The sequence below is a fragment of the Amborella trichopoda genome, chromosome 5, assembly GCF_054954075.1.
Source record: "Amborella trichopoda isolate Santa Cruz 75 chromosome 5, AtrichopodaSantaCruz75HAP2 v2.0, whole genome shotgun sequence".
Classification (NCBI taxonomy): Eukaryota; Viridiplantae; Streptophyta; class Magnoliopsida; order Amborellales; family Amborellaceae; genus Amborella; species Amborella trichopoda.
The window spans coordinates 6,289,607-6,317,259 of NC_142340.1; the positions used below are offsets into that span (position 1 = coordinate 6,289,607).

The 27,653-nt window shown below is 35.8% G+C and overlaps 1 protein-coding gene and 1 long non-coding RNA gene across 4 annotated transcripts; one reads left to right on the forward strand and one right to left on the reverse strand.

The window, feature by feature from the left end:
• Window positions 1–1,368: 1,368 nt before the first annotated feature.
• LOC18443523 (senescence-induced receptor-like serine/threonine-protein kinase) lies at window positions 1,369–26,986 on the forward strand. Of its 3 annotated transcripts, XM_006853710.4 has the most exons (14): window positions 1,369–1,548; window positions 6,913–7,015; window positions 8,563–9,097; window positions 9,353–9,813; window positions 10,141–10,276; window positions 10,416–10,487; window positions 14,544–14,615; window positions 14,707–14,787; window positions 14,891–15,051; window positions 18,262–18,488; window positions 18,626–18,752; window positions 25,082–25,150; window positions 25,229–25,418; window positions 26,182–26,986. In XM_006853710.4, exons 1-14 carry the CDS (start codon window positions 1,453–1,455, stop codon window positions 26,585–26,587), a joined length of 2,736 nt encoding a protein of 911 aa, XP_006853772.4. In that variant the 5' UTR covers window positions 1,369–1,452; the 3' UTR covers window positions 26,588–26,986. The 3 variants fall into 3 exon arrangements, with proteins under 3 accessions (XP_006853772.4, XP_088723354.1, XP_088723353.1); XM_088867227.1 differs by lacking the exons at window positions 1,369–1,548; window positions 6,913–7,015; window positions 8,563–9,097 and having other exon boundaries at window positions 9,780–9,988; XM_088867228.1 differs by lacking the exons at window positions 14,544–14,615; window positions 14,707–14,787; window positions 14,891–15,051; ... (3 more) ...; window positions 25,229–25,418; window positions 26,182–26,986 and adding an exon at window positions 13,451–14,447.
• LOC148781907 (uncharacterized) lies at window positions 24,516–25,141 on the reverse strand. Its single transcript, XR_016055786.1, has 2 exons — window positions 24,998–25,141; window positions 24,516–24,909 (listed from the first exon to the last, which is right to left on the reverse strand). It is a non-coding gene; the product is annotated as an uncharacterized LOC148781907 (long non-coding RNA).
• Window positions 26,987–27,653: the final 667 nt, after the last annotated feature.

The window sequence follows — 27,653 nt, forward strand, 5'->3', positions numbered from 1 at the left end:
TTGCAACAAGGTCAATACAAAGTATTGGAAAGAAAATCAAAGAAAGTGAATGATAAAAAGGATGATGATTGGGGAATAATTTCATAGGAAGAGGCTCACCAATACTATCTTGTGTTTATAAGATAAAATACTACTTAATATAGTGGGCGAAACGATAACAAAGGATTTATGAGCAATGTTAGGAAGCTTGTACCAAACCAAATCCTCACAAACACAATTTTTTTTTTAAAAAAAAATTGTATTATTTGAGGATGAGAGATAATATAAAAATATTAGAGTGCTTAAATGGATTAAACAATATAAATTTGTGAACTCGATAATATTGGGGTGAAGATAGATGAGGAAGATAAGGCGGTGACATGGCTTTGATCATTACCAAGCCTTATGATAATTGGGTTAACAATGAGGAATCCCTCAAATTAGATTCATTTTGCATTGCTTTCTTTGCTAGTTAACTTCGAAATAAGGTATGGAGGGGTAGTTTGATGATTCAAGAAAGGAATGTCTTTAATGAGAGGCCCATCAAATATACAGGCTGGTTCATTCAGAAGTCCCTCAAGGGGATACGGCTCATCTTTGATCAAAGTCAAGATCTAAAGACTAAGGTGATTTTTTGTTTGTGGCAAACCGAGCCACATAAAGAAATATTATTGGGGAAAAAAAAGGTAAATTCCTCAAAGGGTTCAAGTTCAAGAATAAAGCTCACCGGGTTAAAGAATGAACATCCGGTTATATCAAAGATGAGGTATTGATGGTGGGATGAAATCTCATGTTTTTTTATTATAAGAGGCTCAAATTATATATGACCAAATAGATCATGGTTTGATGCATATAAACCATATGAGGATACATTAGAATTAATGGGAAACAACTTAATTAATAACACAATTGTTATAGGCTCGATTCGCGTAAGAATGTTACGATGGAAGGTTCAAACTTTTGAAAATGTGATGCATGTACAGGGATTGAAGAATACCTTTATTTCACTCTTTTTTTTAAACATAAGAGGTTGTAAATTTACTGAGCAAAAGTGGAGTACTCAAAATTTCAAAAGGGCTGTAGTCGTGATGATCCACGTAAATACATAATAAATTGTTAGGGAGTACAACTGTGAAAATAAATTTGGTTGAAGAGAAAGATGAAACTCAAAAAAAGGAAATGCAACTTGACAATAAAAGATTTTAATGGTGCAAAGCAAGGTCATAGTAAGGAAGGGGGTTGAAGAGGTCACATACCCAGAATTAAAGTTAATCCTAGATATACTTTTACCCTGAGTAAATAAGCAGTATACTCCTGCCGGAGTATAATATATTTAGCTTCGCTTTTTGGGATGAGATAAAGAATTGGTGGGATTTTGAGAGGAATGGCATCATCGTAATTTCTCTTCATCTTTGGGTAGTTGGTTTACTTTCTTCTATAAAGCAATTTGAGGTTTAATACAGATTGGTAGCGATGGTGCAGAAGAGAGGGGAGTTTCAGAAATCAGGAACTCATGGGAAACTGAAGAACAAATCACAGTGCAGGAAACAGATCCCTCCGATCAACCACGTAAGTGAACTCAATGTCCTCATGTTTTTAATTTTATCTACAATGGCAACTTATACATCTGGTTCGCAGCAGAGCTTGATGTCGCAGCAGTGCTCTGTGAGTTTGAACGAGAGAATCGGAGTGAAAAAATGGCTTTGAAATTTCAACCCACAAGCATCGATCATAAAGATTGATGTTCTGTAAAGTGCATTGAATACAAATAACATATGGGCGGTGCAAAACAAATCCAAAAAAATGTATTTTAGATTCTAGAAAAGTTTGTTTTATTTTTCATATTGATGATCGCCTTGCTTTAGATTATGAATTATTAAATTTTTAAATAAAAATTCATCCTTAAGATGGATTTTAGAGGGGAACACATGTTAATATGAGTCGGCTGACTCATATGACCCCATCCAAATTTTGAGTCCACAAAGGTTAAATATATGTATTTTTGTTCTTTTCCATAGCTGAATTTTATTTTCTTGAAATAACTGCAAAACCCATTAAAATAAAACCTAATCTCTTCAAAACCTCATCCATACCCATTTTTTTCATTTTTTATATTTTTTTACTAAAATAACCATTATAGTAGTGTGAAGACGTCACGGTAGACTCACTATCATGATGGTCATGGGCAGTTTAATATTTCGAGGCATCCCGGCACCTTAATAGCTATGATGGTCATGGGCAGTTTAATATTTCGAGGCATCCCGGCACCTTAATAGCTATGATGGTAATTAAGAGGCATCACGGTACTTAAAAAATCATGATGAGACCAATAAACCATCACGAGTCTCTAAGCGTCGTGATGCTTTAAAATCATATTTGACTTACAACTCACCATCACCATTTGAGTTTTCAATAGACCGTGATGCTTTACAGTTCTAAAACTATCGTGAAAGTTATTTTCATCTACTTACTAAAAAAAAGACATCTAAAAAAGACATCTATGAGGTTTTCGAAAGTTTGAGGTTTATTTCTAATAATCCAAAAATTAAAGTATATTTTTTATAATTTCCCAGTAATCTCGTGAAAGTGCATAGTTTTTCTTCATAGCATAGCAGGGTTTTAAAATTCCATTTACTCGGGTAAAACAAAATAATAATTAAAAATCATAAAAGCTATATTTTTTTGGAAAAATTACACGTATATCCATTATTATAAGTGTTATTACAATTTCACCTAAAATTTTCTATTATTACAACTGTACCTATTTTATATCCATTATTACAATATTTTAAAAAAATGACCAAATTGCCCTTTTTTGAAACACGTGTAATTTTCCCAAAAAAAAATATAATCTTCTTGGCACATGTCCCACTTGCATAATTTTTCTTTTTTTTGGATTTTAAATTTTTTTTTACATCTATAAGTCAATTCTTCTAAATCTATATTTTATATTTTTTTCATATTATTGGAATTTTCAGTGTTGTTTATTGTTTACTTTATTTTTGTTTATATTTTTTTTGTAATTCCTCTCAAATTCATAACCCTTATTTGAGCTTGTACATTACTCGGGTGAGTTCACTCAGCTCGGCCATGCCTTGCAATATCTGGGAGTAATTTGTTTGCCATTATTGCTCTTGGATAAAGAGGCTGGAGAAATTTTATTTGCACCTTCTACAATCCATTGAAAATGGTGTCTTCATAGTAATAGCAAAAAAAAAAAAAAAAAATTATTGACATGATGGAAACCCAATAGGTGTATGAGAATTCTAATGTGTGGATAAGAAACACAAAAAAACAAATATTTTCCTAATATTTTAATACATATTTTTTATTCTGTTATTTTTCACTTTCTTTATAAATAGGTCATTTCGTTAAGGGGAACATCTTATGTCCTTTATGTGGGGAAGCATATAAAATTCCTTTTTTTTTTTTGTCAACAATTAGGTCGTATAGCATCAACTTCATGCAGTAACAACTAACCCACCTAATTTAGGATAAATTAAGTACATAGTGAGGGCCAGTGTATCAAAAATCACCAATTTAGAAAAAGGGCTCGAGTCGTCAAGGAGGTAGCACCACATACCTAGTCACCACATTATGGTTTTCATTCCTACCACTAATATCACTTACCAATATCTTCAAAAAAAATTAACTCGTAATCTACTTGAAAAAATAGGTAGGGGCTCGTCTTCTCCACTAAATTTCCCTTATTTTTACCGTACGCATCACTATAGCTTAATAATATAGGATAAATATTTGAAAGTGACTATATGGCATTTTGGCGTACTTGGCGACCAATTAAGTTAAAAAGATTTGAAGCTTTGCGGAAGAATACTTTCAGTTTATTCCCTCATGTAAATATCAATATAATAGTATTTTTAGGACTCAATATTTGGCAATGTATTCTTTCCAACTTATCTATCAACTTCAAAAATTAAGAAATTTAGCCCGAAAAAATAACATCACAAAATTGACAGTAGACCTCTAAATTTGAGACAGCGAGATCTAAGCATTAAAAAACTCCAAATCCAATTCGTTAAGTGGATCCTGAAATTTGCAATCCAACAAATCCTCTTAAGTTTTTCACCAGAGGGAGTAAGTGGATAGTATATGCTCCCACAAGGGAATAATATATACAAGGGCAAGTAAGGTGTATGTGGACATTTTGTGTTTCATCTTCTGGCAATTTTAGGAAGTGCACTTACTTTTTAAGATTGATGCCTTAGTATAAACCACACCCTAATGCACAATTCATATATTTTTTACAATAAAATAATTTTGTATATTCAATTTTCCAACAAGCTCCAAAAGATAATATAACATAATGAATTTGGCTGGTGGCTGGTGGCTGGTGGCAGTGTACCTTTCTTTTTTATAAAAAATAACCGGTCTAACCTACAATATAACCAAATAATAGGGGCAAATATAGGGTTTAAAGTGGGAAAGAAAATGTAATAAAGGAGAAATAAAAAGTTGACCAAAATATACAAGAGACCTAATATTTTATGTATTGTTTGTGAGGGAATTTTAGTCCTTTTCTACCATTAAAAAACAAAGTTCAAAACTTTCCTAAAGCCTCCATGTCAACGTGGGGAGGGTAATTTTAATAACCATTAAAATATGGGAATAGTATATATAGAGCCGGAGCTTTAAACAATCAAATTTGAGCCTACATATAAATTTTCACTAAAGGAGCTTGTTTTGATATCTAAATATCCTCAAATTGATCATCTCAACGTCAAGATACATAGACATGAGAAAAAAATGGATTTCAAAGTTTTGAAAATAATGTATTTTGTTATTTATTTTTTGACTGTCAATTTTCAAGTTTTTCAAATTTTTCATAGATTTGTTGATGACACTATTTTTGAAGCTTTAAACTTTATAAATAAAGATAAAAATATATTTAAGGCTATCACAAAGATTTTCAATATTGAAACCACATTTCTCGACACAATTTGAAAGAAGGTTCTAATTTGATTATTTAGAACCTAGGCCCTATACAAACCCCACGGGAGTAATTTTCTTTTATATACTTTTATATACTTTAATGATAGAAAGGGTGCGATTTGTATAAAGCCTAGGCTCTAAACAATCAAATTAGAGAATGAAAATACCTTTGCCTCGAAGCCATACCAAAAGTTGCCAGACCACCTTTTAAAAAACAATATATCAAGTGTTCGGACCACGGCACTCTTGTGCCAGACCGAGGGCTACTACTGTTGGACTGCTTGGTCTATATGTCGGACAGCATTTACGATATACCGTACCGTTTGGTCTATGTTCCGGACCATTCATTCAAAAAGTGCCTTCCTACCACAGTGAGCATTTAGACCGCCACCATAAAGTGCCCGACCAGCTTTTGATAGCTGAGCGTCTCCAAAAATGTGATCGCTTCATGTACGGGCAAGGGTGTTTCTGCCCTCCAAACCATTAATTTTTTTTTTTTTTTTTTTAACTTGGATGAGTTTTTGATATAAAAGTTAGGTTTGAGGTGGAGAATTTCAAGAAGTTGAGTCTAGGGTTTTTTTTTTTTTAATTTGCTCAAATAAATTGCAAGACTTTGATTTAATACTCTTGATGCGCCTCTTTCAATTAATTTAAAAATGACTAAAGTGCAACATAAGGGGGTTTGATTTTCACTATGGGGTGTTTCGATACCTAAAAATCTGTTACGATAAGATGGAATTTGGCAACAAAGTGCATCGTTTGGGTGCAAACGACCCCCTAAGGAGGCAGGAGATAGAAATGGATTACCATAGTAATAATATTAGTTCTCTACCTAATTACTTGTCATTTTTTACCATTTGAATATAGAAATTTCTCTTTATAAATGAATGGATTTTATACCAGATGTCTAACTTTAAACAATCAAAATAAGATCTTAGTAACAATATTAGTTCTCTACCTAATTACTTATCATTTTTCTCTTGAACAATATTAGTTCTCTACCTAATTACTTATCATTTTTCTCTTGAACATAGAAATTTCTCTTGACCTTATACGAGATGTAAACCTTAAACATTCAAAGTAAGGTACACTCCTGTCTAACTCAAAGTTGCCATAATTGGGCCAAACTAATAAGGGAAAAGTTTATATAGAGCCTAGGCTCTAAACAATCAAATTAAAGCCTACCTCAAAACTTTCACTAGAAGAGGTTATTTTGATGTCTAAGTATCATCAAATTGATCATCTCAACATCAAGATGTATGGACATGAGAAAAAAATGGATTTCAAATTTTGGAAATAATGCATCTTATAACACATTTTTTACCGTCAATTTTCAAGATTTTCAAGTTTTCATAGATCTGTTTAATCTAACTATTTTTGAAGCGTTAAATTTTATAACTACATATGAAAATATATTTTAAGGCTATCACAAAACTTTCTGGTATTGAAATCATATTTTTCGACACTATTTGAAGATGGGCTCAAATTTGATTGTTTAGAGCCTCGGCTCTATACAAACCGCACCAATGTTTTAGAAAACGGTTCACCTGGCGCCCGCCTAGGCAGCCTGGACCAAAAATCTGCCCGCCTAGACCTAGGCCGCCCTACACGAGCAGATGTACCTGAGCGAGCACCCCGGTCTGATGTACTTAGGCAGGCGCCCCGAGCGGATGTAATTGGCCGGGCGCCCAAGCAGGCTAGGGAGGCACCCAGGGATGTTAGGTGTTTCTCGTTTTTTTAAACTGCGGGGCGCTTGAGATTTTGGGTGCCCACCTAGGCACCAGGCTGGTCGCCTAAGGGTCCCCAAGCGTTTTTTGAAACCTTGTCTAAAGGTATCTACTATTTAGGAAATATGATAGGACCACCACCTCTTATCTTAATGCCTCATTTTCAAAATCCTTTTCTTCAATAAAAATAGTTGCAAATCATCAGTATACTCAATACCAATTATATCATTGACACATGGTATATAAAACTGTGCAGGTCCTTCAATACTACTTTCAAGAGATGGAGAGGCCAAAGCTGATTTTTTGTGTACATCTCCTGGGATTGCTATGCTTCACATATGTGGTTTGCGGCCAAGATGGTAAGTATGAAAGTAAACTTCCAGCTCCCTTACTCCTTGGTGGATTTACGTGCATTGCACATAAAGGTATAAAAAAATAAAGAAAAAAGAGTCAGCCAACTCACCTGTGCATCTTAAAGATGGATTTTGGATCCAAAATTTTGGTATTTGTTAATCTCAACTTTTATGGTGATTATGAATATGGAATTTTTTTTTGTCTTTCTAGAATCCAGCACCATTTTTTGAAGTCCATCCTAAGGAGATGTACATGTTTTAGTGAGTCAGCTGACGAGCCAAAACTGTATTGCAGAAAAATAAACTAGAAAATAATTGAAGAAAACTAATAATATTTTCTAAACCTTTAATGTTAGAATGAGCTAAAATATGAATTACTATTCTTATGTTCTAGACAGTTAGGTCCAAGAATAAGAGTTTAGAAATATTGGAAATGGAAACAAAATTGATATGATTTTTCAAAAACATTAAAGTCTTTAAATAAAAACAAAAACGACATGACTACACTCTAGCTTCGACTACACAAATCTTTAGCTTTGAAAGCTTCTTTATTTTATATCAGTACTCACCATCCATCTTAGCTGAAGGCAGTCTAGATCCTCCATTTTATGCTTTACTCAGATTTATGTTCTTGCTCTGCATCTTCTGTGAAGATGTGGACCAGAGAATAAAAATAAGCCCTGGGGTTTGTAATTGTAGAGGAAGATGAATTTCTACCAATGCATGTAACTCTTCTTTTATAGCCTGTAGTCCACACTGTACACCTACTACTACTTATAAGACTTCACCTCATAGCAAGAATGATCCGATGAAAGAGTAACTACTTCCACCACCTGGTTTTGCATAACTAGCAAAATGAACTATAGGAACTATAAAATGGAATAGAATATTAAAAAAAAAAAACACTATGACATGGGCGATGTATCATCAAAATAGGTGGAAGATGATCTCCATTCACATTGTAGAATGCCTATAATATAGTTATGCGTGAAAAGGAAATATATTACTAAAAAAGTGTACCGTCAGTACTAAACATCAAAGAAGAATCATGTGGCGGTGTGGAATCTACCATATGTGAATAATCACAAGTCATACGGCTTGACGCATTATTGTCAATCACCCTTCGTATAAAACCGACACTAACTTGCACTAGAAGATAGAGATTAGGATGGTCAATCTCATTGCAAGATGCAGGAGCAATGTAAGATAGAAATCTTTTTTTCTTGTTTAGCAAAGAACTCAAACTTCCGTACGTATGACTAAACTGCTCTCTAGAACAATATACCAAAGGTTTAAAGATGCAACATCTTTTAAAGATGTGACATTGTAACATGTCATTCACACCTTTCTAAATGTCACACATTGTTTTTCCAACCATGTGAATCATAGATATTCAACATACATGGTTGCATGTGTGTGTCACATGTGCATGCTTGAATGTTATTGTGGTAGAACTATTCCACTTGATTATATTATAGAGAAACAGAACAATTCCCTATGGGGATGTTAATAACTAGGCTGAAGTATTTGACATGATGATGAATTTGGTTCAGGATCCGTATATCTAGATTGTGGATATATGGGAGCAGAGTATCTGGATCCAAGCACAACCATCCATTATACTTCTGATGCGATGTACATCGATACCGGTGAACCTATGACCATCAACAACTCTTCCTTGTCAACTCAGTATCAGTCACTTCGAGCATTTAAACAAGGAAAAAGGAACTGTTACAACGTGACTGGTTTGACACACAACCGTACATATTTGATCCGAGCATGGTTTGTGCATGGAAACTATGATTCCAGCTTCCAGCTGCCAAAATTTGATCTTTACTTAGGGGTCGATCATTGGTTCACGGTGAACCCCCAAAATTTCAAAGATCAAGTATGGACTGAGACAATGAGCATAATTATGACAGAATATGTGGCAGTATGTCTCGTGAATATAGATCTTGGAACGCCATTCATATCTGCATTGGAACTTCGGCCATTGGCGGGCTCCATGTACCCCGTTGTCAATCCTTCGCGTTCTTTAACCACCTTGGTGAGGAGGGATATAGGGAGCTCATCTGACACAGCAGTCAGGTTAGTAGTGACTTTCTTGGACCTTGCAATTCCCTTTTACTTTTTTCCTCTTTAGTTCTAGTAACCCACTAACACCAAATCTCTCTCTCTCTCTCTCACACACAATTGAGTCAGATTTCACATAAAATTCAGTGGTAATTTCATTGTAATCTGATGTTTGATTTAATGTGATGCAGAATTTTTCCTGGCAAATCGAAGGAAGTAAATTCTAATATAAAATGCTGATGATCTCTATTGTCAATGCCTACCATTTAGGTACATGTTGGACCCATATGATCGAGTATGGGAGCCCTACACCTCCAAAGACTGGGTCCCTCTCAACTTTTCTTCATTCGTCATTGACTCCAATGACGAACTACAACCACCAGCAGTAGTCATGGAGACAGCGGCACAGCCCTCAGACCCAAATGGCAGCATCAGCGTTAGCTGGGACCCACCAACATGGGACCCCGATTCACCCTTCTTCTTTTGCTTCTACTTTTTTGAAAGCACTCCTGGCTCCCGAATTGTGGTCGTGGAACTCAATGGAGCAGAGTGGGACACAATGAACACAACAATTAACACCTGGCTGTGTACGAAGGAGCCTGAGCGGCGGTTTAGCCAATATCACGTCACTTTCAGAGCACCAAGTGCATCAAGCTTCCCTCCCATTCTCAATGGGTATGAGGTCTATGTGGCCAATATGCGCTCTCAATTAGCAACTGATGCTGGAGATGGTATGTGGACATGCTCAGGCCATGATGCACAAGTGAGAGAGAGAGAGAGAGAGAGAGAGAGAGAGAGAGAGAGAGCTCTTTTCTTATTCATTTGTTTTCAATTGTAAGTACTTGATGGTCGAGTAGAGAGTAGAGTTCTATTAGAGCTACTGAGTCTAAATTCCTCAGATTTTTGGTATGAAATTCAAACCAAATTCCATCCATTAAACAAGGTTTACTATCGCGCATGTCAATTTACATTTTGGCACTCCACTTCATTTTTGAAGTCATAAAATGTAAAACATAGTCAACTTTTTACCCAATTCTTTCAATTATGCTGCCTTTCAGTTGCAGCACTTATGGATATCAAAGATAAACTCAGACTGACGAACAGGAGTTGGACTGGAGACCCATGTTTTCCAGAAGACTACTCATGGGATGCCTTGACCTGCAATCAAGCACCAAACCGTCGAATTATTGCACTGTATGTAGCCAACTAGCCATGTTTATGACCATATGTTTTCCTTGAATTCCACATTGGCACTTTCCAAAAAGAGAAGGAAAAGAAACTCAGATTTGCAAAAGGAAAATAAAAGCATGATACTAAAGGGTTTTGTTTGTAGGGATCTCTCGGGCAGTGGATTGAATGGAGAAATACCGGCCTCTATAGCCAACCTGAATGAGCTTACATCACTGTAAGTAATTCATATAGTCACATAGATGCACCTGTACATGCACACGAGTAATATTCTCTCAGTTCTTTCCTTTCGAAGGAAGCCAGTCCAAGGACCTTCACAATAGTCAGCTCACATTGTTTTTGGGTAGTTTGAACTCAAAACCTTCAAGATTGCGAGGACAACCATCTTCCATGGAGAAATGGGCCGGAATCCAACAGAAAACCACAAGATCATAATATATTAGAAAGAAAAGACAAGCTTTTGAAGTCCTAGAGATAGCAAGCATCCTCACTCCTCACCATCTAAAACACTAACAATTCACTCTAGGCAATTGTGTACGACTGAACTCAAACATGGGAAAGTTATATACTCAAGCTGGCAATAAATAATTCAACATTTGCCGTTTCATGGATCTTAAGCTTTATGACTCTGTTTCTAACTGTAAAACCAAACAGTATTGCTTCAGTGTTGGACTGATAACATAGATGTAAAACTCGCCCAATATGTGATTCACTCTTGGCTCCGCCAAAGCCTTCTTTTACATGTATGTGAGTTTATTTCTGTCTTCACATGAGAATCAATGAATTTGGAAGTCACCTTTTCTTTAACAAATGCATTTTCCAAGTCAGTGTGTTTCATATGTTGGGTAACTGAGTTGTTTGTATGGCTGCATGACTCTCACAAACCATCCTGAAGAAATAATCCACATTGATGGCTAGATTCCCCAACAATAGTTTCAACCATACTATTCATATGTTGTATAGACATATTTTGTTATGAAAATACTCTTATTCTAATACATGATGAGTGTGGCCTTGCCAGGTCACCTCAACATATCACAACATGGTCAACTTGCATCAGAGATGTGCTGTTCCAGCATCCCTTCCCTCCATTGGAATAACATTATCCCATATTCACCACTTTGAGCCTATCCTTAGCTAACCCTACACCTTGGGTCTGCAAATTTATGTCCATGTAATTAGATGGAAGCAATTGTAATCCTAGCTATTGTGCTTCCATGAGACCTCTTAAGGATTCTCCAAGTTAATTCTTGAAATGATCGTCATGCCCAAGGACAAGCAGTGGCCCATACAAATTTCTTTCCATAATCTTTCCGCCATTTAGTCCCATGACTATACCCAAGTAAAGGAGAGCTCCTTCGCCTAATTACATCACGTAATCCCTTTTACCAAGCAATTATGTAAGTTAATTTATTGGTCTGTGACTGCATCATATAGAACTTGAGGATCATTCTCAAGTTCTTGATAAGGGTAGTAGAGTGTGACAAAGGATCAATATATTATCTACCGAATGGAGTTGAGAGGCTGTAATGCAAATCTTAGCTACCAAAGAGCCCTGAAGTGTACCCAACTTGGCTACATTGACAATCAGAAAAGAAGGACGAAAGCAGATTTCCTTACTAAAGAAGCGAGCTGGGGATTCATTGACCTTATAAGGTGTCATGAATGCAAAACTCCATCATCTATCTTCTTCACGAGTTCCAAACCCAATACAAGTGATCAACGGGTCCAAAACCCATCACCTTAGAGGTTGTAGAATTTAACCACAATTTGGCCTCATAAACAATCCATAGCCCGCCAATATCTATCTATCCTTCAAGTAGACACTTTGTTAATGGGATACAATGAATCCTGGTACCTCCCTTACCCTCAAACCAGTAATACCATCCAAGATCTTTTACACTACCCCCAAAATTAATAGGCCAAGTCTACGCCCCTTCCACCTTAGGTAATGCGATGATGAAACATTTGTTCATCACCTTCTTGATTTGAGAGTTCTTGTAATATTCATGGAAGACCTCCAAGAGATCCCCTTCATTAGTTATACAATTCTCAGAAAAAAGCCAGAGTGAAATTTGGGGTCCTATCTATGTACCCATCATAAAGATTTATGTCTTACGATCCTCCGCAGGCTTTGCCCTTTTCTTCTCTACATGCAGCATTGTATCAGAATAAAGATACTAAGAAATTACAGCTTAACAGGGGGAAACCTACAAAGGTTTACAGCTGAAAAATGAATAATGTCATTACGAATAAGACTTAGCACAAAAATCAATAAAAACTTTTTATCACTCCATGTGTAACTAATACAGTAGATATACTATGAATATGTTAGGAATATCTTCCCTATTAGACAAATTATATGAAGCCCAAACAGGAGATAAAGTAGCTAAGATGGAGGCAAGTTCAAATATCATTTTGTGCATGAAATACCTGGACCAACCTCAGGGACTCTAGTACAATAAAAAGGTGAGGGAGAATGTAGCATAGCACAAGATCAAAGTCTAGGACCACACGAAATATTGGAACGAGGGTGTGTGGGACTAGAAATGCTATGAGTAACCTGGGTAAGCCAGGAAAAGAAGTGAGCGCTAGTAATTGAAGGACAATAGAGAGTGAAGAGGAGAAAAACATGAGCAACACCACCTCCAATTCTGAAGCAGTTACTGAGTTACATGATCATCAGGAGGCATGAATCAAAGGGCTGGTGTGGGATTGAAACTTGTATTTCCTTTGCTAATGGTTGTTCTCTTAAGTTCATTACCAGTATAGAGTAATTTATGCAACAATTACTTCAACATTGATTTTTCCATCTGTTTTACAAACAGTACTCAGCTAGACTAGGAAAATAACTTCAACATTAACTTAGCCGTTTTTATTTCCTATGAATGCCATGAAATATTGTTTTATGTTATTTCTCATCAATATATTTTAGACATCTTTACCAAGAAAAAACAATTTACCTTACCCAAAACGTATTTCTACAAAAGTATCTATGCATAGAACCCATGATGCTTCATAGAGAACTTCTATAAAAGTTCACTTGACTTTTTTATTTCTATAAAAACTAATTTGAACTTATTAAGCCTACCCATGTTATCGGGGCATCTGGCCAAATAGTTAGTTCTTTTGATGGAATACGATATCACTTATTTTCCTCAACATGCTGTCAAAGGACAGGATCTAGCCTATTTCTTGGTTGCACGCTTGATGCTGGAAGGGTTGCCGTTAGCAGAAGAATTATTGAACGAGGTAGAAGACTGTCCCAATTGGGAAATTTATTTCAACATTGCCTCTCAGGCCAAGGGAGCCAGCATCGGCATCCTTTTTGTTACTCCCGAGAAGGGACTCCTCCCTTACTCCTTTTCTTTGAAGAGGAAATGCTCAAGAAATCACAACAAGTATGAAGCTCTTATCACTAGGTCATGAATGGCCCATGCACTCAGGATTGACATGCTTTTGATATTTGGGGACTCACAATTAGTAAGCTGCCAAATTGACAAAAGTTACCAAGTGAAGAAAAAGGAGTTGCTCCCCTATCACCAACAAGTTATGAGTCCGATACATAATTTGAGGACTCTACTCTTCACCCTTTATCACGAAGCCCGAATAGTCAAGCGGATGCATTGGCCAAACTGGGAGCATCAATAACTCTCCTTGCTTCCAAAATGCTGCAAGTTTGGGTCCAAGAAAAGAAGATTCTCATTCCATCAATGGAAGCATATCAATTGCCAGGGCTCACAATACCAAATATTCCATCGATGATCAATCGTAAGGATGCACCGGCCACCATTGTATGACATGCCTCTTGCTCTCAGACAGATTCACCTGACTGGAGACAACCTTATATAGACTTTATACAATATTATTCAATATAGGATCCTCCCACATGAGAAAAATGAAAGAGACTTGATTTGGAGGAAAGTGACAAGATTTACCCTCTTGGACAGGGTTCTCTATCGAAGAACCTTTGAACTGACACTATATTACCATCTTAATCCACATAGTTAAAAAACTCCAACTATATGCCTACACTAATCCTCAGCAATCCAAAGTCATGCAATGCGTTAAGTTTTCAGATAAAGGCATGGATTGTTGTATTATAAAACACAATGGACTCATTTGATGTTTTTGTGAATTGGGAGCATTATGGTTATTCAACTGATTTTTAAAGAAATTCTGGTTATATTCATGATATTTAAAACCATTGTTTCTTATATAACCAAAAAAGAAACCATATTCTGAATTTTTATTATTATTATTGTGGATACAGGAACCTATCAAATAATCAGCTGACAGGTCCCATACCAGAACGTTTTGCTCATCTGACCAAACTAACGTCATTGTAAGTACAGATCCAATCTTTCAAAAGTGTAAAAAAAGGGAAATGAAAAACAAATATGATTTTCATGGACATGCATATGGTTTGGTTATAGGGATTTGTCAAGAAACAATCTAACAGGGCTGGTTCCAAGCACATTAATAGATAAAAACAACAGTGGAGTACTTCTATTACGGTTAGCATTGATATTCCGACTAATTTTTACTTTACTCTTTGAGAGAATCACTTATAACTGACTAGTCTGACTTCTTGTTTGTTTTCTAACTTAACGTTTGCAGCATTTTCCAAAATCCCAGCCTTCTAAGACCCAACTCCTCTGAACCAACTCAAAAGAAGAGCAAGAAGAATGTGTTTATTGTTGTGATATCTGTTAGTGCAACAATGGTCTTGCTCTTTGCCTTTGCATTTATTCTGATAATGAAGAGAAGGAAAATAAATGGTGAGCTTCCATTTACTACCCAACATCTAGTATTCTAATATACTTTAGCATCTGGTATATACTTTTTCTTTCAATTATGCCACTCCATACCAAATAACCAAAGAACACCAATATGCGTGCATTCAACCTCTGTTTGACCTCCTATCCTCAAGTTTTACACAAAAAAATAACACGTATTCCCAAATCATGCTTCGAATTGGTCAAAACACCTAAATATTTTAAAAAATACGAGCTCTTAAGGTTAATGCCTTAACGGTTTCTTCTTTTTTGTTATTTACTAGTTCCTCAAAAGTATGAGAAAAATGAAGAAGTTCCTAACTTGGAAAATATTTCTTGTTTTGCATACTATTTTCATGCTTACACTAAAAATTTTGTACCATTGTATGTTTATGAGCATTCTGTGTTGGGGAAGAAGCATTGGTTTTACAAATAAAGTGATAATCCAAAAAACACCCGCATGGAGGTTATAGGGCTGCAAAAGTTATTATTAAAATTGCTATAATGTGGGTGAATGTTAAGGATTATTGTACTAATTTGAGGCACTACCCCTTACATATAGTCAAGATAGCAAGCCAAGGCATGCGTATGGAAATAGTTCCAGCAAAAATATAAAAAAGACAAAATAACAAAACCTCATATACAGTGGAAAATAGAAATACACCATATATATTGGCATACTCTGTCAAACACGAACATGTAGATCCAGGAAAAAGAGAATATACATTAACAACATTTACTACTTTGAATGTATGGTTTCCGTGAGCAAGTTTAGTGCATGTTAGTTCGTTGGGATGAAGAAAAGATGAAGTTTACATCATTGAACTCCAAAATGGAATGATAGTCCATTTCAGCATGAATTAAGCATTTACGTGAACTCAAATAGCACAGCAATAAGCATAAGCTATTGGTGTCAGAGCAGTCAAGTCTACTAAAATACAATCTCAGATATTCTCACAAGTGGTTGACATGATGTACTAATCATCCTTCCCATTGGATTTTATAGCATGCGTGCAACTTCTTTGATTTCCATTCCATGGTAGCTAAGGATTGTGATAGAGAAGGAAGGGTTGTTATTATGAGGTTGGGAGTACATTGCTGTTTTGATTCAACAATCAACTAGAAAACAAATATATTTATCTACTTACAATAACCAATTACCATCTAGGAAGAAAAATAAACCGTGGGAAACCCGTTTAATTGCTCAATACTGAAGGCCCAAAGGCAATGCGCATTCTAGAAAAAAGGTAACTCCACCTTCGCAGAAACCAACCTATCAATTATGATTACTCAAGTGTTGACTGCACCCATACATCATGAAAACAAACCATGGTTGTCCATGAGGCATGGAAATGAATGATGCAAATAGTACCTCGTTGGTTGAAGCTATGCTTAGGCGGTTTGGGGCTGGTTGATTTTTTTCCATCAGCCACCCTTGGCTAGTTTTTCATTTTAGTTTTCTTCCTTCTTTTTGATAATCAATTTTGCACTAGTGAGAACAAATAGAAATGTACTTAAAGAGTACATAGAAATTGACAAGCCTACCACTAGACAGATAAAGAGCAAAGATAGGTGAAGGGGAAATTGACAAGAGAAATAAAAAGAAAGGAGTGTCTTATGGACTAAGGATCATGAAAATGTAGAATGGCACATACATGGCCAGTTTCATTACGTAAAATAAGCTTATTGGGTTTTGGTATACTACCACAACAATTTTCCCCAATAACTAAAATAAAAATAAGTGGTTCTCTACAAGATCTTCATAAAGCAATACAACATTTGTTTCTTATAGCTGTTCCTGGAGCTCCCAACTTCTGCCATCAATGCACAACAGCTTCCTGACTTGGCATTGCAGGACCATAGGCACAACTTAGATAGTGGATAGCATAGACGTAACAAGGATTTTTCAATCATTCAGACGTTCCCATAAACAAGTTTTATAGGGCTTGGACACCATCTACTAAATTTAGAATGTTTTGGTAAATATATGGGGGACTTTATATTTGGTAAGTTCAAAGCTGATGACTCTTATAAGTATTTTCATGCCTTGCTACTAGCAACTGGCAGCTAAATATTAGGTTCAGTTTACACTCTCAAACTTGATTCCTTCCCACAGGTACCACATCATTGGTGCAGGATTTCCCACTTGCTGTCTTGTAAGACTTGTCTGTTAAAGCTTCTCATTTCCATATAAAATCTTAAAATGAACTACATTGTTGACAGTCAGCACAGAAAAAGTGACACCACAGTTCCAGTAATTGATATCACTGCTTGAACATAAGCGGTGGCACTGCTTATGTACACATTCAAATTTTCTTTCAGAGGTGCATAGTTAACAAATCTTATACTCATTTTTACATCTTTCAAAATTGAAATCAGAGCACGGCATCCTTAACGATGATGTATGGTTTGGGATTCGACAAGAACACATCTTAGAGGAAGTAACAAGAAGTAATTCAAATTGATTATGTCTCTAAAATACCCAATTGTCTCTGCCAAAAGACTCAAGTAACCTTTCAAGAAAATGTTTCCTTTTGTGGTTCAACAATTTTCTCCACACTGACTTGACAGTTTCTCAAAATAAAGAGAATGACAAAACAGGTATTATATATCATAGTTAGGTCTTTTTCCGATAGTAAGAATTTAAGTAGTAAGCCCAGGACCAAAAACCAGTTTAAAATTTCAAAGAAACAATCACCATCTACAGGGCAACCAACCCACCACAAATCAAAGAAATTTGGTATAATACAAGACAAAATACAAGTGATTATCTTAGAAGAAATCATTCAGTAAAGGGAACCAATTTTTCAAGATCAAAAGCCAATGTAACTGCCCTAATTTCTCAGACCTTAAGTCAAGGTTCCAGGTTTTTTTAGCCTTTGTGACTGCTGCATCCATGTTTATGGACAAACTTATGACTTCCTAGCAAAATATAAGGTAATATTATTTCCCAGATGTATTAATTTTTGTCTTTTATATTAAAATAGTATTAATTTGGTATCTTAATAATCTGTACTGGGATCATTTCCAAAAACTGTGAGATTTTAGAAACGGCTGAGGAAACCAACTAGGAGTAGAGACGGAATAGACCATGACAAAGAACATGCCGGAATAGCTAATGCAGAATTTCGAGAATAATAGAAAAGTCAAATGGAAATATCTATCTTATTGATTTGTCTAACAGACTGTTTTACTCTCCATTAATTGCACCAGGAACAAAGATCTTAAGCATGAGAAACAGAAAAAATTCATCAAATTCAGATGGCGCTCGAGCATTTACACACTCTGAGATTGTTAAAATAACCAATGACTATGAAAAGGTCATTGGTCAGGGAGGATATGGGACTGTCTTCTATGGGCGCGTAGCTGATGGCCGTGAAGTTGCTGTCAAGATATTGTCCAAAGACTCACGACAAGGAGTCAAGGAATTCTCTGCTGAGGTTTGTATGAAAAAAGAACCTAAATCTAGTTTGACATAAACATATTCTTAACTTGTAATAAGGATAAATATTTGGATTTTGGGATAAGGCTCTGAAGATGATGATTAAGGATAAATATTTGGACTTTGGCAAAGCAGGTCAAACTGTTGATGAGAGTTCATCACAAGTATTTGGCCTCCTTGATAGGATTCTCTGAGGAAGACAAAGAGAAGATTCTTGTCTATGAATATATGCCTAAAGGAAATCTATATTCGATCCTGTCAGGTATGATATTTGAATTGCTTTCTTTCACTTGTATCCTATTGTAAGTTCTGTCTTTTTTCCTTTTTCTTTTCTCTTTTTAAATCTTTATTGGACTACTAGCAGTGAACCCTTTTTACAACTCCACCACTCTCAGGACAAGTGTATTATTAGGAGATACTACCATTTTCATTTTTATTCTTGTTATGTATAGCTGTAAATAGAACCACTAAGGCAAACAAACAGGACCATTAAATCACAATAAAGATAACTTTATCCACTAGTAGCAAAACAGCTTGTGCAGAAAATCATAATGCTCATAAAGCATTCATTTGTTGACATGAATTAAAATACAAATAGAAGAGTTACAATAAAACTAATTAGGATCATTAACAATGCCAACCATGAGAAACGAACAAAACAATGAAGAGTGACAAGGTACTTATCCCAACATAACAATATCTAACTATGATGCAACTAAAGCATTCTAATGACTCCCTAATTAGCCATGTTTACCTACCACCAAACAAAGATCCATTCTAGTGAGATCACTACAGCTCTCAATCTCTTTTGGGTTCATCAGCTCTCAATCTCTTGTGGGTTCATCAGCTTTCAATCTCTAGTGAGATCACTACAGCTCTCAATCTCTTTTGGGAGACACCCCTGGTTTGCTGGCTAAAGGTCAAGGGTTTCCCTTGAAATTCAGGCCTAGAATAACAAACCAAGCTAACCTACGCATTGTTTTTTGAAACTCAATCTTTACTAAAGCTTATTAAGGTCCTTTGTATAGCATCATGGACTTAGCTACTTTGCTTGGATGTTAACATATATAGGGCATATTGCCCCATGATTTGAACAATGAAATATACATCAGTACTTTTTACCCAATCATTGTGCTTGAAGGTTCTTTTCCGCTCTTCTTTCTTAAGCTTAATATGCTATCAAAGCAGAGCTAAAAATCCTAAGATGTCAATTGTTTTTTAGCAACCCTAGAATCAAGATTTTCCTTTCTTCTTGGGATTTAAATTGAGATTTTCCTTTCTTCTTGGGACTGTTTCCCTATTTTACTGGGAAAGTTCATCCCAGATTCTTTTTCTTTCATGCAAAACAAATAAAAAAAAAGGAAACACCAAACCTCATTCTCTCAATTTTTTTTACCCCATGCCAAAAAACAAAATATATTCCATATCCTTCTTGTCCAAAAGAACAAGAAAAAAGGAAAATTATCAAACTTTGAAAACTAGTAAATCAGTACATTAGGAAAAGACAGTGTGTTTTGAGTGAGAGAGAGAGAGAGAGGAGAGAGAGATTAAAAATCAAACACAATATTTCCCTAGGAAGCAGTCAACCTGAGCACCCAAGATTGACGATCACTATAGTTAGGTGGGACAAACTATTTAGAATGGTCTCAATCTGCCAAATGTTCATAGGAAGATAAAGAAAATTGGTTACATCGCAAGGAAGGAGAAGAGCCTCCATCCATGATGAATGGGAAAATGAGTATCTGAATCTGACTGTGATGGCATGACTTCTTCATTCCATGTTGCCAAGCATCAATAGGGGATTGCTTGGGCTCAATCGGGGCCTAATGTATGCAGCCTAAGGCGGGCTTTGCATCTTCACCAATCGAAGCACTTTCACCAAAGGGCAAGAAATTTGTACGCAATAGTAGCATTGGGTCCAAAAGGAAGTACTAAAAACAATTTTCTCTGCTTTTCTCCTTGACCACCTATTTCTAGTCCACTTCTCTAAAGTGAACATGCTCCTTAGCCATCTTTTTACTTACATAGGCTTTGAGGAGTGATAAATGCAGTGGCAATTCTAGTGACTCCTGCTTTTACTCTCGCTCTTTTGTAAACTCTCTCATCATGCTTAGGACAATAGTATGTTATAGATTAAACTAATGAATAGACTTTGCTTTGGTGATTTCCCCATCAAACGTAGAGGTCTTACCTATGTCCTCAAGGTTGAGATCAGCAAAATGAGATGCATGGCGTCCAAAACATTTGCCTCCTCTTCAAAGTCAAGAGATGCCTAGTTGCAGAGGAATTACCAATGTTGGTGAGACTCTGTACCACATTATCTACAATTTCATCCATCAATCCACACAAATAAGTGGCATCATGTGATATGTCTGATGCATCAATAGATTTCACAAAAACAGTACCTTAAGGAGTCTGAGACTTACTATCAGACCGCCATTACACATGATGGTCACCCCATACGTCTCCCGCCCTTCTTCTTGAGAAGTCAAAATATATTTCACATCCTTTATGCATCATTCAAAAGAAGCTTCCTGAGCTCATGAAATGAAGGGGGTTTGGACCTTGAGTCAAACTGCCCAATTGCCCCAACCATAACCTTGAAGCTATCAATGCTCTCGCTATTGAAAGGAATACCAGCTAGATAAAACCACTTGGCAGCGTATTTACCAACCTTATGCCTCTCTTCTTTCTTGTATCTATTCTTAAGCGTGGTTCGTTTTGTTTACTTCTTCCTGTCCTCAACCATAACTTGGGGTTAAGGGTACAAAAAGCATCGATTGGGCCCTTAGGGAGAGATTTGATATGAATCTCCACTGATATTTATAACTCTCTCCCTTATAATTCTACACCCACTTCCAACTTTGGAGTTGGCATCTTCTACATCATCATCACACATACAAATATCATCTAACAATTCTTTTTATTTTATTTTTTCTCCTCTATATTTTTTTTTAAGGCCATCCAAATATGCCCTAATCTCACCCATTGCTTGAGGAAATGCCCTCACATTCCCGATAATTCCGACAAGATGTCGTTTTTATGAGAAAATTCCCCCAATATATGTTTTCTGACATAGCTTACGAATCTTGAATATTTCAATACCGGATCTTTGTTGCTTGATGAAGAAGACATTGTTTTAAAAAAGAAAGTAATAGTTGATGGAACTTACAAAAAATAATGACCCAAGATTCCAAACCCTAAATCAAAAGAACTTTCGGTTTCTTGGATTCAATCTCCTAGGCTTTAAATCCTTCGAATACTCGTTGAATTTTTACCATAAGACCATCAAAATGAATCTTCAAAACAATATCAATCAATCGACCAAAGATTCAGGAACAAATCCTGAATTCTTTTCAAAATTTTTGGAAGCACAAATAATTTTTTAATCCTTTTTTCTTTTTCATTTTTATTTGAATCCCCTTAGAATCATGGAAACATGGTTCTAAGGGTTTTTAGGGGGGGTCATATACCCCCCAAATTGTTTGGACCCCATGTCCGTCCTGAGGTGATAACTAGTTTGCCCAAGCTCGTGGAAAAATTTCCATCCACGAGACATGGCCACATATGCAGGTATTACCAAATGTGTGATGTGGCCCATATGTGGTAGATGTGCCGCATATCAGGCCGCATCATGAAAACCCATATATATGGGTGTGGGAGATGCACCCATGGCTGCATACCGCATTATGCAATTTCTCTAAGTAAAACCTCTTGCAACCAACATCGTGTTGTATCTTTCAATTGTGCCTTGTATTTCATGGTAAAAACCCACTTGCATCCCACCACCTTCTTTCCCTTAGGAAGTTTAGTGATCTCCCAAGTGTTATTCCTTTCAAGAACTTGTATTTTCCCCCACATAATAGCCTTCCACTGAGGTTGCGATAAAGCCTCAATTACACTGGATGGAATATTAACAGTAGACATGGATTATAGGAAAACATGATAGGAAGGGGATACGACATTATAAGAAACAAAGTTACTGGATTTTGTGTACATGATCTTACCTTACATAATACAATCAGTAGGTCAATATCTGACACAAGGAATGGATTAGAAGGTGAATAAATACTAGGATGTGAAGGATTATAACTTGGCTCCAGAATGACACCAGAGTCATGATCGTTCCGAACTTCATGTCATACCAACTTCTTCCTTCTAACATAAGTCTTCAACATCTTTTCCTTGATTGCAAATGGTACATTCCCATCTTCATTTTGAGGCATCTTAAAAACTTCAGAAATAAAGGGAGTTGGAGTTGGAGTAGATAAAGGTAGTGGCATAAGATTTCTCTCTTCCTGACTTTTGTGCTCTCCTTGAAGAGAGCATAACTATCCAAGAGGAGAGAAATATGAAATAGACTCAAAAAACTAAACAGATCTATAGTTGTGTTTGGATGTTATTTTCCTCTCTTTCTTCTCAAACATAGCAGACCTATAGTTGTTTTTTTTATTTCAAATATTATTTACATATAGTTCTCTTATGAGATCATCTCTCAAGTGAACCATGATCTCGAGTAACATTGAATCTAACGATATGTGCGAGGCACTTCTATCTTCACAGAAGAATATAGGTATAACTCATATGAAACGAACGATGCACACTCAAACAAGCAGATAAGTTAGCTTGAATGTAATGGCCCAGAAACAATGTGGGATGTGATTGTGCTTCTCTACTTACTGATAAATTTGTGTAACTATTTTGAACTTTGAAGTTATTACAGTTGCATTCTAACCTTTATATTTGTATAAAAAAGTTACTTAAAATAGAATAAGTTATTAGATAAACATGTAATACAGACATCTTTCAAGTTATTAAATAATATTTATCATAAACTACACATATATAAATACAACGTGAAATATACATACACACATGTATTATATTCACATATAAATGCATCATACGTACAAACCTAAATGCACATACATACTTCTATATGTATATGTTCATACATAAACTTAGCTCTGTTATAGTGCCTTTTATGGAACAATTTTTAGAATCAATAGTGGGTGTGACCATGATTCTCTGGTTTGAAGCTTTTCCATCCTCTTGCACAGTCATCTAGGGTTCCAAATAATGTTCGCAAAATCAAACCGGAACGGTTAACCGGACATGGGGCCAAAAGCGGTTTAACCGGCCTAACTGGTAAACCAGTCGATTCAACCGTTCTAACCGCGCAAGTCTCAGGCGGCCAAAAAATTGTTGAAAAAAATAAAAAAGATGCAAAAAAATAAAATATGAAAATCATGTAAAGAATGATTAAAAAAAAACGCATTCAAATGACGTTGAAAGTTAATGAAAAATTGAATTTTAAACGTGAGTATTAATGACCAAAACAATTTTTAAATTTTTTCACAATATGAAAATATTAAAAAATGTATATCAAATCAAATTTCTTATTTTTTGGATTTTATAGACATTTTTTTGAATTTTTTATTTAAAATACCAGCAGATCACCAAAACCGCCCTAAACCGAAACCGGAAAGGGCCGGTTCCAATCTAACCGGGCGGTTACCAATTAGATCGGCCGGTTTTTCTAACAATGGTTCCAAACCCTCTTCCATTCAACAAATGTAGTGCATACCTCTTGCACAATCACTAAGATCAAAGTATCAAAGCACCTAACCCTATTTCATCGTTGACGAGAAGAACTATTTCTTGCCTTCTTTCCTAAAACTATATTTTATTATCACTCTTTGTTACAAAAAATATGAAATATGGACTCCTCAAGATTTCAAATTGTTAAGGATAAAATGACAGCTTTTGCCTTGGAAAAGAGTCAGAGAAATCTTGCAGTGATCAGAAAAGTTAAAGAAAAAAAAAAAAAAACAGAATGCTAGCCAAAGCAAATAAATTATGAAGTATGGCACTATGGCTGCATTATATAAATTGAAGAAAAAAAAGATATAATCAAATCATAGGGGAATAACACAACAAACAATCTTTTAACATTGCTATTTAATTTGTATTGTGTATCTGGAAGGAAATAAATTACTGCCGCCATTCATAATCCGGATTCCGGTAGCTTTAAACAAACTGTTCTATTGAATTATAATACTACAATAATTGGGAGTACCTATTATTGCCATTGGTAATTCACAGATTGGTAGAAGGAAATTAACAAAAAATTTCAGCATATTGACTGCTGGCTTCATTCCACCACTTCGTAGTTTTGGAGTCACATAATTCTCTTTTGACTCCCAATGATAGCACAGTCATGTATCCAGCAAAATAAAACCATTATTATTGTAGTTTTCAGCAGTTCTTGATAGACGAACTCTAAAGCATATAGACTGATACTCTCCAAAATATATATAGAGAGACAAAGACCGATACATTACTTCAGTGCAAACTACCAAACCAGTTGAGGCACCTTGTTTCAAATATCACTTCCTGTGCACATCACAAAGACAGTTCTGCAATCAAAACAAATGCCTTCTATTAAGCCACTCATATCTTCCACTATCAAAATAATGATATAGATTTGAAACTTGCGCAACTCACATTGAAGCATCAGCTTCAACTATAATAAAGTGTATATAGCACTGCAATGAAAAGAGACTCAGAATTGTGTGCCACTTCATGCAGACAAGAGAAGCAACTCAATAGTACTAAACTGGGAACAACGAATCCAAATAGCTCTGAGTGCTGCACAAGGTATGCAAGAACAATTAGTATCAATTGTTTTCCTCCTTTTCTGGATTTCAATTACTTAACAAGTACTTATATTTGTAGGATTGGAGTACCTACATTATGGATGCAAACCGTCAATTGTTCACAGAGATATCAAGACATCCAACATCCTTTTAAATGAGAAATTCGAAGCCAAATTAGCAGATTTTGGGTTGTCCAGATTCGGGCCAACCGAAGGAGATACTCATATATCAACTACTGTTATGGGCACACCGGGATATGTGGATCCTGAGTATTGCATCATGTCCTTTAGTTTTCCTTCCAGTCTACGAGTTTTGGCCTCACTATTCTCTCAACCAACCAAAATCAATCAACCAAAAGGACACATTCTATGCCAATTTTTCTCTCATCAATTCCATCTGCCCTAAGAAAGTCTTTTAAACTCTAGCCGTCCTTGCTGCTTTTTCTGAGGGAAAAAAATATTTTATCCAATATAGACGAAAAAAATAACCTGAAACGTTTTAGTGTATGTTCTTTCAGCCTCTGTAATCATACAAAACCATGCTTGAAAGTACACTATATTTCTTTTATCTCATCTATTCCATCTAGAAGCTATAGGGTCATGTGCTTTCCTATAATTCAAGTAACTCTATTCAACTATATAAAAGGGGAAGGGGAACAGGAATTACGGACACATTGGAACCTTATTTACCATTTTCTTAGATTATCTTCTTTTTCTAATTTTTTAGAAGACCTGAAGCTTTTTACCAGAATATCTGACATTGTGGAGAGCTATTCTTCACCAATTTTGCTTTCCTACATGAGCAATATACGGTTTCCAGTTGGCTGCCTGAGTGATGGTTTGGTTTTCCTTTATTATTCCCTTTCATTTCTACGATGCAAACATAGGGCCAATAGACAGTAGCCGACAAAGAAAAATGATGTATATAAGACCAATATTTTGCATGGATTCTTCTCATATTACTTGAACTTGAAATGGTATTTATTTTTCAATATGTGAAATATTAGCTAAACTAACTTCTATAAAATTGCAGGTATTACATTACCAACCAGCTAAATGTGAAGAGTGATGTTTATAGCTTTGGGATAGTTCTCTTAGAAATTATCTCAGGTCAGCCGGCAATAATTAAGGAGGAAGAAGCAATTCATATAGTACAATGGGTAACTCCCAAGGTTGTAAGAGGGGATATTGAAAGTGTGATGGATCCACAGTTGCAAGGCGGGTACGACATTAATTCTGCATGGAAAGCTGCAGAAATAGCACTGGCATGTACATCGCAGTCTGCTATGCAGAGGCCCACCATGAGTGATGTTATCAGTGAATTGAAGGGATGCATCGAGCTGGAGCGCTCCCGTCTCAAAAGGAGAAGCTCAAGAAAGGAATCCTTCACATCAATCAGCATGGAATCAGAAATCCTGTTTCATCCTTCAACAAGGTAGTGAGCACGGCAGTTTTAGGCATAAGACCAACCATTGTAGTTATTTATTTGGAGCAGCAACGAATATATGCCAATGCCAGAGTTCGCAATTAAATCAACAAAACCAGGAAATGTTTTCATCACCATTTTTCTCTTATGGTTGTTCCCAATTATGAAAAGCCACAACCAATATATGTATCTTGGACACCTCATTTGAAAAGTCAACGTAGGACTTCTCATATATTTTTTGGGTAACTCAGTGGGGGATGTCGAGCCCCTACCTATCAGTTTTTGAAATCGTCAGTGGTTTTTGAATGCGTTAGGTATGAATGGGACTCGGATCATGGTGGTAGCACCATTTGTACGTACAAATTTTTGTAATGAATTAGAGAGATAACGATATGCTTACCTTTTGCATTCATTTATTTCTTATTGCCTTTTTTTTCTAAGCTACCAAATATTTTATCTACTCAAAACAATGAGAAAACCAGAGGCTCTAACTTGAATTAGTAAGCCAGAACAAATCCCAGTTACAACCAATGACTAAAAGGGATGCTCTATGAGTTCGAACAGTCACAAATAAGGCCTTCGAACAAACAACAATTACTTCGTTCACAGTTTGGTCCATATTTTTAATTAACATCTCAACATGCCCTCTGATGAGATTAACGGAAGAGAATCATAAGTAGCTCATTTGTCTACGAATCAGAAATGCGAGCCATATGACGTTGTCTAAATCAAGAAATTATGGAGAAGCATTATACTTCATAAATGAAGCAAAATGTGTGACGGAAGATTAAAAAGAATTGGTTGTTCTTCACAAGATTGAATAATGATGAAAAATTTCAATAAAGGTGAACATTTTGTTCTGAGAAATGGCAAGAGGTAATCGATTAGCGGTTTCCCTTCAATCTTAAAGCAAGTAGGTTGGAATTGGGATCACTAACCTGATGAATGTTTTGAAGAGAGTTTAAGTGGTGGGTCATGGGTTGAGAGAATCAAGGATCGCGTGCGTGAATCAATCATGGCTTGCACAAAGATGAGATGGGGAGAGTTTTTGGAACAAATTAGAGTATAACGTGTTGAGG

Bases quoted from the DNA above. Each gene is read 5' to 3' on its own strand.
- LOC18443523 (XM_006853710.4), top strand. From the start codon at position 1,453: ATGGTGCAGAAGAGAGGGGAGTTTCAGAAATCAGGAACTCATGGGAAA. The intron at 7,016-8,562 runs GTAAGTATGAAA...AATTTGGTTCAG, and splicing joins TGTGGTTTGCGGCCAAGATG to GATCCGTATATCTAGATTGT. The intron at 14,616-14,706 runs GTAAGTACAGAT...GTTTGGTTATAG, and splicing joins CTGACCAAACTAACGTCATT to GGATTTGTCAAGAAACAATC.